Genomic DNA, 12,033 nt, shown 5'->3' on the forward strand with positions numbered 1-12,033 from the left:
TGAATATTCCCCTATTACGCGATAACTCGTGGATAAAACGAGACGAACCGATCGCTCGCTAACACCACGTATTAAAATTGTAGAGCCGATATTGAACCGTAATTCATTCAATTCAAGCAAGAATAATTATTGGACGAATAATCAAATTCCAAGTTTACTCTGATTAGCGCTGTAATACCGACCACGAAGGTAATCGTTTTTTTGGGTATGCCCTCCTCCATGATTACCACGAAACGTATATATACATATACATATATATAGATGATACATAAATTAAGTTGGATGCATGTACGGATCGTTGTCACTTGATCGATAAATTATTTATTGATATACCCAGTCGCAATTCAAAGATAATAGCCATAGTCATGCAAGTTAATTATTGGATCATCGAAACTTCCTGATTCGGACACTGACGCGTATCTAATCTTATCGACGAATTTGATCCCATCTGTCCAACTGTCCAACGGCGAATTGCGTTACGTGATCAGGAAGATATAGCTTCGTCAGATAACCGTGTCATAATAGCAGGCCCCCAGCCACGCCACGTTTTGTACGTCGTTGACTTGTCATCGTCTTCCGAAATTTTTTCCTACGCACCGCGCCTCACATACGTACGTACATAGATGCATCCGTTCGAGTGTTGCGGCGTGAGATTTCATTTGTTTAGTTTTCGTTCATTATCGCGACAAGATGTGCCCACGTTACAATTTTATATTACGACGAATTCAACTGATCTCATCGTTATCCTTCGAAGTGATGATAGCCTCGGATTAAAAGACGTAGAAAATATTATTAATTTTCGTTATCGTACATCGCGATTATCATTCGATATGCGCTAGGCGGAGATAAAGGTCTGTCGAAATTGTCAAGATACGTGTAACAAAATTATAGATTTGTCATAGTTGCAGTGCGATTTGAAATACATTGATTCCAGATTGTGATCCGACGATTATCGTATCGTGGAAAATTTAATTACTTATAGAAATCTCAGTTGCGCTATATCAGATCGAACTTGTCCTAATGGCCCGATAATCGCACCGACTTTGGGCTCCGGCAATTGAGGCAACTTCGCATCGATAATAACGGGATTTGAGCAGAGAAAAAAAAAAAAAAAGAAGGGAAATGATCTTCAAAGCGCTACGGAATCGGAAACGATTGATCGTGTCAAAGGATTTAAAAATCTTTCAATATTCATCGGACCGAACGATTATTCTTCTGGTCGTATATCGTGGGCGTGTCCAATCAAGATTAAGATTGCCTGAATTTATTTTCGTTCAAGGTTGGTCCAAATTAACGACATTCTACACCCGCGCCATTATTATGTCAACAAAGTTTTATTGATTCGGGGGAAGAACCTCCGATTGAATTTAAATCAATGACGATCATTGACCAGCTACCGAGTATAATTGAATTTGAAACTTGGAAGAAGTGTAACATCGGAGCGGTCGCGAATTGTACGGAATTATTTTTTTTTTTCTAAACACGGACGCGCGAACGAATCTACCGAATCGGATCGACGCGAATATTCACATCGGCGTCCCATTCCCTCTGGAGATATGAAAGAATAATCTAATCGTTCGAATTCAAAATTCACTTACGTTTCTTTTCGAAAATCATATTATCGAGAGTGTCAAAATCCGCACTTCATCTCCTTATTCTTCTGGAATGGGTATATCTGGAATGCGGTACTATTCCAGGTTACCAGCGATCGTATTGAATGACAGCGGAACACACTTTGTAAAATAAAAAATCGATCAAAGTTTTCGCGAGGCGACAGACAAACTGCAGGCAACTCCTCTCCACCGAAATAACGCGAGGTACCTATCTATCCGGTACCGAATTCGTATCGTTGTACCATCGCCTCCATTATCATTTCGGTGTGTTAGGGTGTGTTAGTAACGACTAGACATATAGGGAATTGTGAGAAATTAATAGCCAGATATATATCTCCGTATCTAACCGTCGATAATAATCTTATATTACAACATAATCATTCCATAAACAATATACGCGTGTAGCCTATAGCGTCGGACTCATGGAAATACGACGAACATTATCGCCTCTTTAATACAATTATTGTGCCCTCCCGATCACGTGATTCTCGGGTAAAGAATTATCGCATTTCCAAATATATGTTCCACACGTCGTTTCGAGTGCAAGAAAAAAACAAAAAAAAATTCTCCACCTTCGATTACAACAAACTAGAGCGAAGGACTGATCGGATTCGAATCCCGTGCGATTGATTCGATCCAACGAAGAGAAGAAAAAAAAAAAAAGCTCGTGAAAAATAACGTGTGACAATAGTCATGGTGTTGGTCGTACGGCACCATGGAAGCGGCTACGTAACGTACAAGGATGGAATCAGTTTGGTCGGTGCGATACGTATGGGTATCATGTGCGGTGGCGCTAATGAGTCAAGATATGATAATGACGGAGTGACAGTGGATGGGTCTCGGTTCTCACGCCCCAATCTTCGGGCCATATTTCGCGTGGACGTGTGTCGCGCACACACGTCGTGATAAAAAAAAAAAAAAAAAAAAAACCGAAGAAGAGGAGGAGAAAAAAAAAAAAACTCATTAAACAAATAACAACAAAGTTAGACGTCACACGTGACCCTCCTCCTACGTTTGTTCACTCTCTTGTTCCACGATGATAAGACCGCGGGGAGCGAGGACAGCTCCGGATGAACGGAGCTGGGATCGTCTTCACGGCAGAAATTATTCTTCCTTTCTCGTTATCCCTCTTTCTTTCTTTTTTTTTTTTTTTTTTGTTTTTTGCCGGTCGTTCTACGAGTCCTCTAATCTTGTCTACACGGCCACCTGCGTGGCGTGGGATCGACGCTGGGATGTTCCTCTGGTGTCAAGACAAGCCGGCAGTCTAAACAACCGGCAGACAGTGGTAGATAACGCGCGAAAGAATATGTGAGCCACCATGCAGGGTGTAAGTTTCGGGCCTCTTCCTCCTTTGCGCGGTATCGTAACGCTGCTGGTTAAGCGTCACTATCTCAGCCCAGGGAGAGCGGAAGGAAGATGAAAAAAAAGGAAGGGAACGGTGCGACGCCTTTCGAATTCCTGAGATCAATTTCTTTTGTCCTCGAGTACAGAGATAGCGGCAGCTGTCGCGTATCGACTCTACGATCTCACGGTCGGTTGCGGCATCACAGAAGCTCGCGCCGCGAGTCAAGTTTTCGATAATTATTATCTGCGAACGGGCCGCACGGTTATGGTTTTAAACGACTCGATCGAATCGCGATCGCCGATCGGAGAACGGTCTCAGTGGATCAAAATGCCCGAACTATCTGTCATCGGACTTGCGTCCTCGTTATCTGCGCTTTACAATAGAGTGAAAAATAAAATAGAGTATAAAAATATGCGAATGAGAGGCAGTCTCTCCCAGAGCCCTGGGAGAAGTATCACAGCTCGGAGATACAGGCTTCGCCTTCTTCCTGTCGTGGCGATAGCAGAAGGATTGGGGCATAAGGGCTCGTGAGACCGGGCGTCGCGGCGCTCAGCTATGCCGTTCCCGTTGCCGCTAGCTGCCTTATCTACAAACTACGTTCAACGGAAATATCTTGCCCATGACCCACATATATCGGGGAAGCTACGATTTCTCGAAGTCTTCCGATCATTTCGTTTTCTCCAAAAATCCCTTCCTCGTTTTCGCTCCCGCTCGGATTTTCGTACGGACGAGAAGTGGACTCGATCGAAATCCCGTGGATTCTCGTCACTCGTCGACACGTATTCATTTTTCTTTGTTTGTTTTTTTTTTTTTTCTTTTTGGTTTTTATTCTTCGGACGTGGTCCAACGGGGCCGAGAGCGTGACCGTAGCTGCTGACCGCGACGTGGCCCATAACAGTTTTGATTTATATATATAAACTGGGACGTTTCCAGAGTTCTCGGAGTTTCTCGGGGGCCCTCTCAAGCCCCGGCCGTATCCCCGTCCGCCTTGCGGGATCGTCGTCTTGTGCAAGCAGGCGTGAAATGAAGCTTCGCCATCCAAAGACGACCGCCACTTTCTTCGGTGACACAGAAGTCCAGGTTGGCGATCGGAACCGAGTTCTTTATGGGGCAATTCGAAACCGGCGTAGAGTTCTCGTGTCGGAGGTCGTCCATCAAAGGGTTCCAAATAAATACCGACCGAATATCGCCGATATTTGGCCCCGAGGAATTTTTTATTTCAACCAATAACTTTGGAGTTTCACGTTCCAAGGTGAAGCGATTTTCTGAGATTTCGAAAAAAAATTCAGCCTCGCTCACGAACGGATCCGAGGGTGGCACCGGACCGACTGTGCGCTATCCCCCTTCCGAGTCAAGTGCTAAAGCAAACAAAATCTCGTTTCAATGTAAACTTCTCGATTCTTTACGACGATCCGTTGCACGATAAGCGCTATCTCTCCGTATAGGTACTAAATTAGCCTTACGGGAAGATAGAAAATCGGTGCGATAAATTTTTCCCGATTCAAATATCGAAGTGATATGAGTTGTACACGTAATACGGCTGAGTTTTCGTGTTCATTTACAGGGCATCTGGAGGGTCGTATACAGAGCGTTTTGTGTCTCGCGATTAGCGGCGTTAACTTCTCGTCGAGGAGAGGCCACACTCATCAAGCGAAGTGTTTGATCGATGGATCCTCCCGAACCGGAAATTATGCGTCAGTCTATCTCTGCAGGGGAAGTGACGCCGCGGCGCCGTTGGCTCATGCCACGGGTGTATCTGGTATCTGTTGATTATATTTCCGTAAAAGTCCACCCAGCTACCGCATACACCCTAGAGGGGGGGGGGGGGGGGGGGGGGGGGGAAGGGGTGTATTTCTGTTATTGACTCGAGCCGTGGATTTACCCGCGGTGAAAAGCAATTCTCTAAGGCAAACCAATCACGCTTATTGTACGGCTTTTCGAGGTTCGCGTGTTCCTTAAGCCAAAGCCGCAACCTTCTCCAAGAAGAAAATCCCATCCCGCTATCCAGACGACTCGATATTCCGCAGGATTTACTTTTGCCGCAGACCCCGAACCGGGGTACCTCCTCCTCGACGATTTCTTCCCTCTAATTTACTTTTACTTTTTTTTTTTTTGTTTTTTTGTTTTTTTTCTTTCTCCCCCTCTCTCTTTCTTTCCTTTCTCTTAACTTCCTCTTGTCTCTTACTCCTGCTTTTTATTCACCCCGAAGGCAACGTCGTGCAGATGCACGTAACGTCCGCCTCCGTATACCTTAGTATAGGTGAAAGGCACAGCCAGCGACGTCGCGTGCCCTTATAGTATACGATTCTATTCATATTATAACTCGACATTCTATACGAGGTCAGATGCTACTTGAGTTACGCCTTAAAAATCCTTTTGCGCAATTCACTAAACAGACGTTGCGCGAACATGCAACGGTAAAAAAAAAAAACTCGAAGAAAAGAGATCGTACGCCTCCCAGAAATCCTGCCCACGCCCCCCTTCCTCCGTTCGTTGTTGTTGTTTTTTTTTTTTCATCCTTGTCTCAGACTCGGCACCGGGTCTTCTTCCACCGGCGAGTCTCGAAACGCTACGCGCGACTAATTTTTTAACACGGTTTTGAACTGAAACAAAAAAAACAACAAAATTCATCCGGATTCATCGCGCGCTGTGCACCCTTATTTATGCGACGTCGTTCAACATTATGCATTTATGTCTGTTTCTTAGCGTTGAGTTAGATGGGCGAATGTTATTCCCCATACATACTTGTATGGAAGCGGGAGTGTTTCCCAGAGGGGTTGCTGGCACGTGTCTTGATGCAGAATGGGGTCGCAGTCGAAGACTAATCACGTAGTTCGCTTCAGCCCGTATCTGTACACGAGCCGTATGTATATTATACGTACGCGTATATGGTCATCGTTTACTGGATAGTAGAGCTCGGGAATCGTTTACACAATGAATTAATCGCTTTTCACCGAAGATGGGAGAATACGGCTTATAAAGGGTGTTGATAAATAATTTTGCGAAACTCGAGGGGGGAGGACAAATGGCACCGAAACAAGTAATCTAAGACGAGCAACCCGTGTTCGGAAACGTCGCGTTCAGGCGTCACAGGGCATTGAAGGTCGTAGGTAAATAACATTGACGAAGCTCGCCGGTCATCGGGCGATTAACCTACGACCTTCGATGCCCTGTGACTCCTGAACGCGACGTTTCCAAACACGGGTTGCTTGTCTCAGATTACTTGTTCGAGTGCACTTTATCACCCCCTCGAGTTTGGCACAATTATTTATCAACACCCCGTATATACCGTAACGAGTCTTATGAAATAAATTTCATAAGACAGCCGAACGGGATGATTACATAGCAATTTCTGTGCAATCGTTCGAATATGTAGTACACAGGTAGTCGTGTATTTTAAGATGAGGTAAAGGAGTCTAGCGTGTTCCGAAGGAGTCAAGGGTGCAGAATTAGAATATATACACCTATAGACACGTACAATACGTATAGGCGAGCGAGCGAGTAATCGGAGTGCAATTTGTACATTGAAACTGTAGATTGCTCGCAGTTCAACGCGGTAACCGGACCCCCCCGTAGCTATAGATGGGTTAGGGTGAAGATAACCGACAACCGAAATAACCGGAATTGTTAGCAATCCGCAGCAGCCACGATTCTCGATAAATCAACTTCCGGAGGCCGGACGTTCGCCGAGCCAAGGGACATTGTTTGACCGCACGCGATGCACACATTGTAATCCACCGGTTAGAGAAATCCTCTTAAGGCCGAATACGTCGTAGCGGAAGGGTACGTCCCACGCCGGAACTATCTCTGGAATTGACTGGAAGATTATCCGAAAATTTCCACACGATATCCACCGCCTTCTCAATCTTCGGATCAGCTGTAACCATCGCTTCTATGTTACGAGAAAGCGAGAATTGAATGCCCCCAATTTATCGATCCTCTAACGGCTTCGCTCGAAGGGTTGTCGAATAAACTGTAAAGACGAAACACTTTTCCTCTTATCTTTTGCGACAGAACCTGGTGGGGTATACGTCTCGCACAATGTGACGAAATATACGCAGGGACAGCTCAATTGGGCCAATTACTCGTTAACCGTAGACGATATCTGATACGTCGTCCATAGAACCGGTCACATAATGTCGCTATCTCGGATCTAAAAAATCCCTAGACTCCCGGCAGCGGCTATACCGAAAACGTTGAGGGTAGATAGCTACGCTGTGCCGCATCTGTTGTCACGCCCTTCCGTGTATTGCGTACACTGTGCGCGAGTGCGGGAAAGTCACAGAGCAGCCCGCAGTCTACGCTACATAAAAAGAGAGAAGGAGAGAGAAGGCATGAAAGAGCCGGAGGGATGTTTTTCAGTTTGGGGTCGCGAGGGATCTAAATGTTTTATTACTTAATCATGACATTAGGGTTGTCTGGCCCGCCCGGCGGGGGAGTTTTTAGACGAATCTATCGGGCCCACAAGGTTCAAACAAAAAAAAAAGTCCAATAAATAAAACGGGACCCCGAAATATTTCGGGGGCCTTGCGACGCTTGCTTCAATTTTGAACGACGAGCAAAAAAATTGGAAACCATATCGACCGATGGTTTCACTTTTCGAACCTCCGCAACTGGAGCGTACTTATTTTCTCTCCGCAAAAAAGACCGTCGAATTCGGCGTAAAAAGTTGCGAGCGCGCGGGATGATCTTCGAAACGTAGCGGGGGCCCTCCTCTTCCCCTCCATCGAGTTGGGGAACGACTCAATTAGTCGCCTCAGGACTCGCGTCAACTTCCGAATCGTACGCACATGTTGCGCGTTACGTGGCGAATAAAGAATTCACGGACGATGGACGAGGAGAGCCATGGATGGGCGCAGTGACGCGAGAACCACGACAACAAAGCGTTGAGGCATCCACGTCCACGCACATCGAACTCCACACTCACGGAGCAACGCGTTATTGTTTGCCCCGACTGTAAGCGCGTGTACCTACGAAACTACACTATATATAACTACATTAGGGGTTACAACCCCAGCACGCGCCAGCTGCCTCATTGTCATGCCGTTGCCCCGACGATATCTCTGTTCCAATGGCGTGGAATTTTCGAACGGAAAATCCGGCACAGCCGACGCGACGAACTCGTGTCGTCGAGCTTATCACGAGTTCTCCATGATTTCCCAATTTTTCGAAAAACACCGGATATCGGTGACTTTCGATTCGTACGAGTTTTAAATTATAAAATGATCCAGCGTTGATCTATTCGTCGATCTTCCAACGATCATTACTTCGAAACGAGAGGGGTGAACCCGGGCGAGATACGAATAACGAGTTATCGGCGGTCCGACGCCGTTGTAAGGATCATCCCCTAATGTATTTATGCGCAGGGACAGGACAGTGTCGGCGGTGCAGGGGTGAGATTTGACACCCGTGCAGAGGCGATGTCCCGTGCATCGTACGAACACGATGTACGGTTGTATCTCCATTGTCATCGGAGCCGGAGAGATTAAGCTAATTTCACACATGTTCTCCCGTTGCCCTCCATTGACTAAATCTGTTGATAATAATGGCCGGTGGAGTAGAACGCCTCGTTTTACTCCGCTCGAATCCCCGCGCTAGCGGCGCGAACGTATATCCCTGACCTCCGTAATCGCGTGGGGCTCGATGGGAGATCGGCGCGGTCCTGGCGACGTACCGATGGAAGAACCGCTCGCACGTTATTTTTTTTGGAAAATGTTTTCCTTTCCGCGCCCGAAGTTACCGCTCCTCGAATACGTAGGTTAAACGGAAACCCGTCGGTCGTGTGGAAGCTTCGACGTATTTTCCGGAAGCTCCTAACGATGGTCAGATAACACGTTGGCTAACTAGCGAAACGAACCAGAGCTACGCGGTACGTCACGTAACATCTGCCCGGCGAGAAGAAAAACCCTGGCCAAAGTTAAACCGGGTAGAAGAGCGAGAACTAACCGGTCGATTAGTCGGGCCCCGGAGATCGGGAACAAGCGAAAATAGGACTCTGAAAAAAGTCCCGTCCTCCGCGCACCCGCCCACATCCTTCGTGGTTTACAATTACGTAATGTCCCGCATATGTCCTCCGTAAGAATCCGCACATGTCCCTCGGTCCCTCCGTCAGTTCGTCCGTCCGTCCGTTTTTCCCCGATGTTCCACGCAACGTCCGCTCCGTTTGCCCGTGCGAAATATCGACGCCTCTCGTCGCCGCTGCACCGACTCGAACGGCACTTATTCCACGTGGGTGGCGTGCGGGGTGCGAAACTCTGATTATGGGACTTCACACCTCGCACATAAACAACAAATTAAAGAAATGCCGAAACGCTCCTCGCGCAAAGAACCCGCGCGAATCGTACACGCGGAATTTACCGTGTAATGACCCTTCAGCTCCGGCAGACTCGCTTTTTGTCTTCAAAAATTCACCGTCGAAACAAACGACGGATCTCATCCTGAATGAATGAATGGGAGGAGGGAACAAAAAAAAAAAACGGAACAGAACAGAACGGTATTCGATCACTTCGCTTATCGTCTCGTTGAATTGGAGAAATTCGCACGGGGGTGGAGAATATACGGCGGCGTTGAATCTCACGTGGCAAGAAACGGCATTGTACGTATACGAGGAATAGAATACGTTGGGACGATCGGAACGCGACGTCCCCTTATGGAAATAAGATTTTTTTCATTCCCACGCGACCTTTAACCTCATTCGTTGGTCGGTGGTTCGCGGACAGCGGCGAGCGTCGCCGCTCCAAGAGTGAGTCCTGTCATTTGACACAGTCCTAAACCCGATTCGCGCCACCAGCTTCAGCCGTTCGTCCCGTCCGGTTTTGTCTCGCGACTAGCGTTCCCAGCGAAGAACAAACGCGCACGGGGGGGATGGGAGAGAGGGAGCGAGATAAAAAGACGGGGCGAAAAGAGAGAAGGTTCGCGTGGGTGTGGACGGAGCGTCGTCGACGCTTCCCAAGACCCTGTGGATGCCGTATGAATGTGCCGCGGACGAGAAGCCCGCGAATCTTTTAGAAGATAAGCTTTTGTGTGCCAACGAGACCCGGAGTCTGTGGGAACTCCGATCTTGGAAAGCACCGCCTGCCCCGAACGCGTCCCCCCCCTCCCCCTCTGCCCCCCTGCCCCCCTCTTTCCCCGTTACTCGTCGTCGTCTACCTGCCGCAACGGGGCTCGATCCCTCATCCTTCATAATTCGCTCACGTCCTACTTGATTCTATTTGTTGAAAATGTGGATTCGAGCCGGCGCTGTATAAATATAACTTTTTTTCCCTTCCTTTTTTCTCATTTCATAGTAAACTTCCTCTCATTCCGCGATCATTTATTTACGTGGGCCGTCGCAAACAAGATCTTACGGTCTACGTCGGTGACGCGTCGCGTGTGCGTGTAGAGATACGGCGTCCACGTATCGACGCCAGCGAGTGCAATTTCCGGTAATTCCAAAAATAATCATCCGATTCGATATTTTATAACTCCGATTGAAACGGAGCCGCGGCGCTCTCAGAACTTGGTGGGCGTCGCGAATCGAATCGATTCTTCATCGATTGTAACGAGGCTTCGTTACCTCGATTCGATCTACATGAATATATGAATATATGCGCATATACGCAACGAAACGAGAGATCTCGCATTTCCCCGGATTCCCGGTTAAGAATAGAAAATAAAAAAAAAACAAACGCCTCCATTCGACCGATTTTTCTCGAGCACATCCGTGATGTAGTACGCGCTGCTACACAAACCACATCGGAAAAGTAACCGCAGGTCGGAGTAATTCGCTTCTTCGTGAATCAAAACAATTGTACGGCGTTTACGGTAACGCGAAACGGGCGATATAACCGCTTGGGTATCTTTACAGCCGTGCACTTTTTTTTCACATTCGGATATACAAAGCCACCTGGTATACGATATATAACTTTTGCGTACGAGGTGCGGAACAGCCGACCATGCCGTGTAATCCGCGTCGAAGTATCGGCAAACGGGATACGGTGTGTCCGTATCTCACCGAACTCTATAGGCTTTCGCGGAGCGGTTTACAATCAGTTTACTTTCATATCTCAACCCTCCGAACGTAAACAGACGGGGGGCGACGGAGGCGGTGGTCGGTTTTTGTTCGAACGAACCCGCGGACGTATCTGCAAGAGCGTATACGCTACGTGCGCACGGTGCGGACGGGGGATCTGCGGTGCAGTTTTCAAAGACGATGCAACGCTGCGGAATCTGGAACGATACGAGTTCCACGTATAATGCACTCGGAATTCTTTGGACCGCAAAAGTCTCCCGTTTCCAAGACGCGGCGCGCTGCTCGAGAGCGGAGAGACTCTCCGCGCACACACGCGCGCACGCGGTACGGACTCGGCCCTGAAAGAAATCTCGGCTTCTCTCTCACGCCCATGAGAAACGGCCGTTCCAATACCGCGGCGGGATGATGCACGGAACTCGTTCTCGTAAAGTGTAATTTCAACTTACAACGGAGATTTTCATTGAAACTCTCGCGACAATGACCCGCCTCGTCTGCTCGCTTACATTAGGCACAAACGGACGGATGGCTTTTACGTCGGGAAATTACTATTTCTACGAAAGAGTTCGCTCTCACCTGTAAACGTGGAATAAGTACGAAATCATGGATGAGTTGTCACACGTGATTGTGCGCGCACGAAGAATTATCAACCGACTAAAATCGCTCGATGCAAAACGAAACGAAAGAAAAGAAAAATCAAAACGAAATCGCTACGGGCAGACGTTGACGAAATAACAAACACACGGGGTTCGGACTGTTGACTGATTTCGATCGGCGAGATATCGGCCTAAGAATTACACGGGTCAAATTTTAGTGACATCATGGCGCGACGCGTGTTAAAAATTCGACTGCTGTCAACGATCGAGCGAATAGGAGACCCGTTTGTCGTATTATATTTGTATTTTCTTTCAATCTTTTTTTTGTTTTCTGTTTTTTTTATTTTTTTTGTTTTCGCAGTGTTCAGTGACGGAAAGTATAATAAACACGGGGAGCCGGGGATCCCGTGTTGCCGGTTCGAGGCACGTATCGTCGTATATTGCGTCTATTTTATACTCCTCACGAACTCT

The 12,033-nt window shown here is 47.4% G+C and overlaps 1 protein-coding gene across 2 annotated transcripts in view; it reads right to left on the reverse strand.

Annotated features, from left to right (window-relative positions):
• LOC105684267 (histone-lysine N-methyltransferase MECOM-like) overlaps positions 1 to 12,033 on the reverse strand; it is a 64,012-nt gene that overhangs the window by 40,240 nt on the left and 11,739 nt on the right. The window contains exon 1 of one of the 2 annotated variants that reach the window (XM_048654067.1): positions 1,599 to 1,822. The exons of the other annotated variant lie outside the window; for it this stretch is intronic. Within the exon in view, the coding sequence (XP_048510024.1) occupies positions 1,599 to 1,617 (19 nt within the window). The 5' untranslated portion in view covers positions 1,618 to 1,822. Of the gene's footprint in view, positions 1 to 1,598; positions 1,823 to 12,033 lie in introns of those variants that run through there. 2 annotated transcript variants of the gene reach the window in all.

Source organism: Athalia rosae, chromosome 4 (genome assembly GCF_917208135.1).
Source record: "Athalia rosae chromosome 4, iyAthRosa1.1, whole genome shotgun sequence".
Lineage (NCBI taxonomy): Eukaryota > Metazoa > Arthropoda > Insecta > Hymenoptera > Athaliidae > Athalia > Athalia rosae.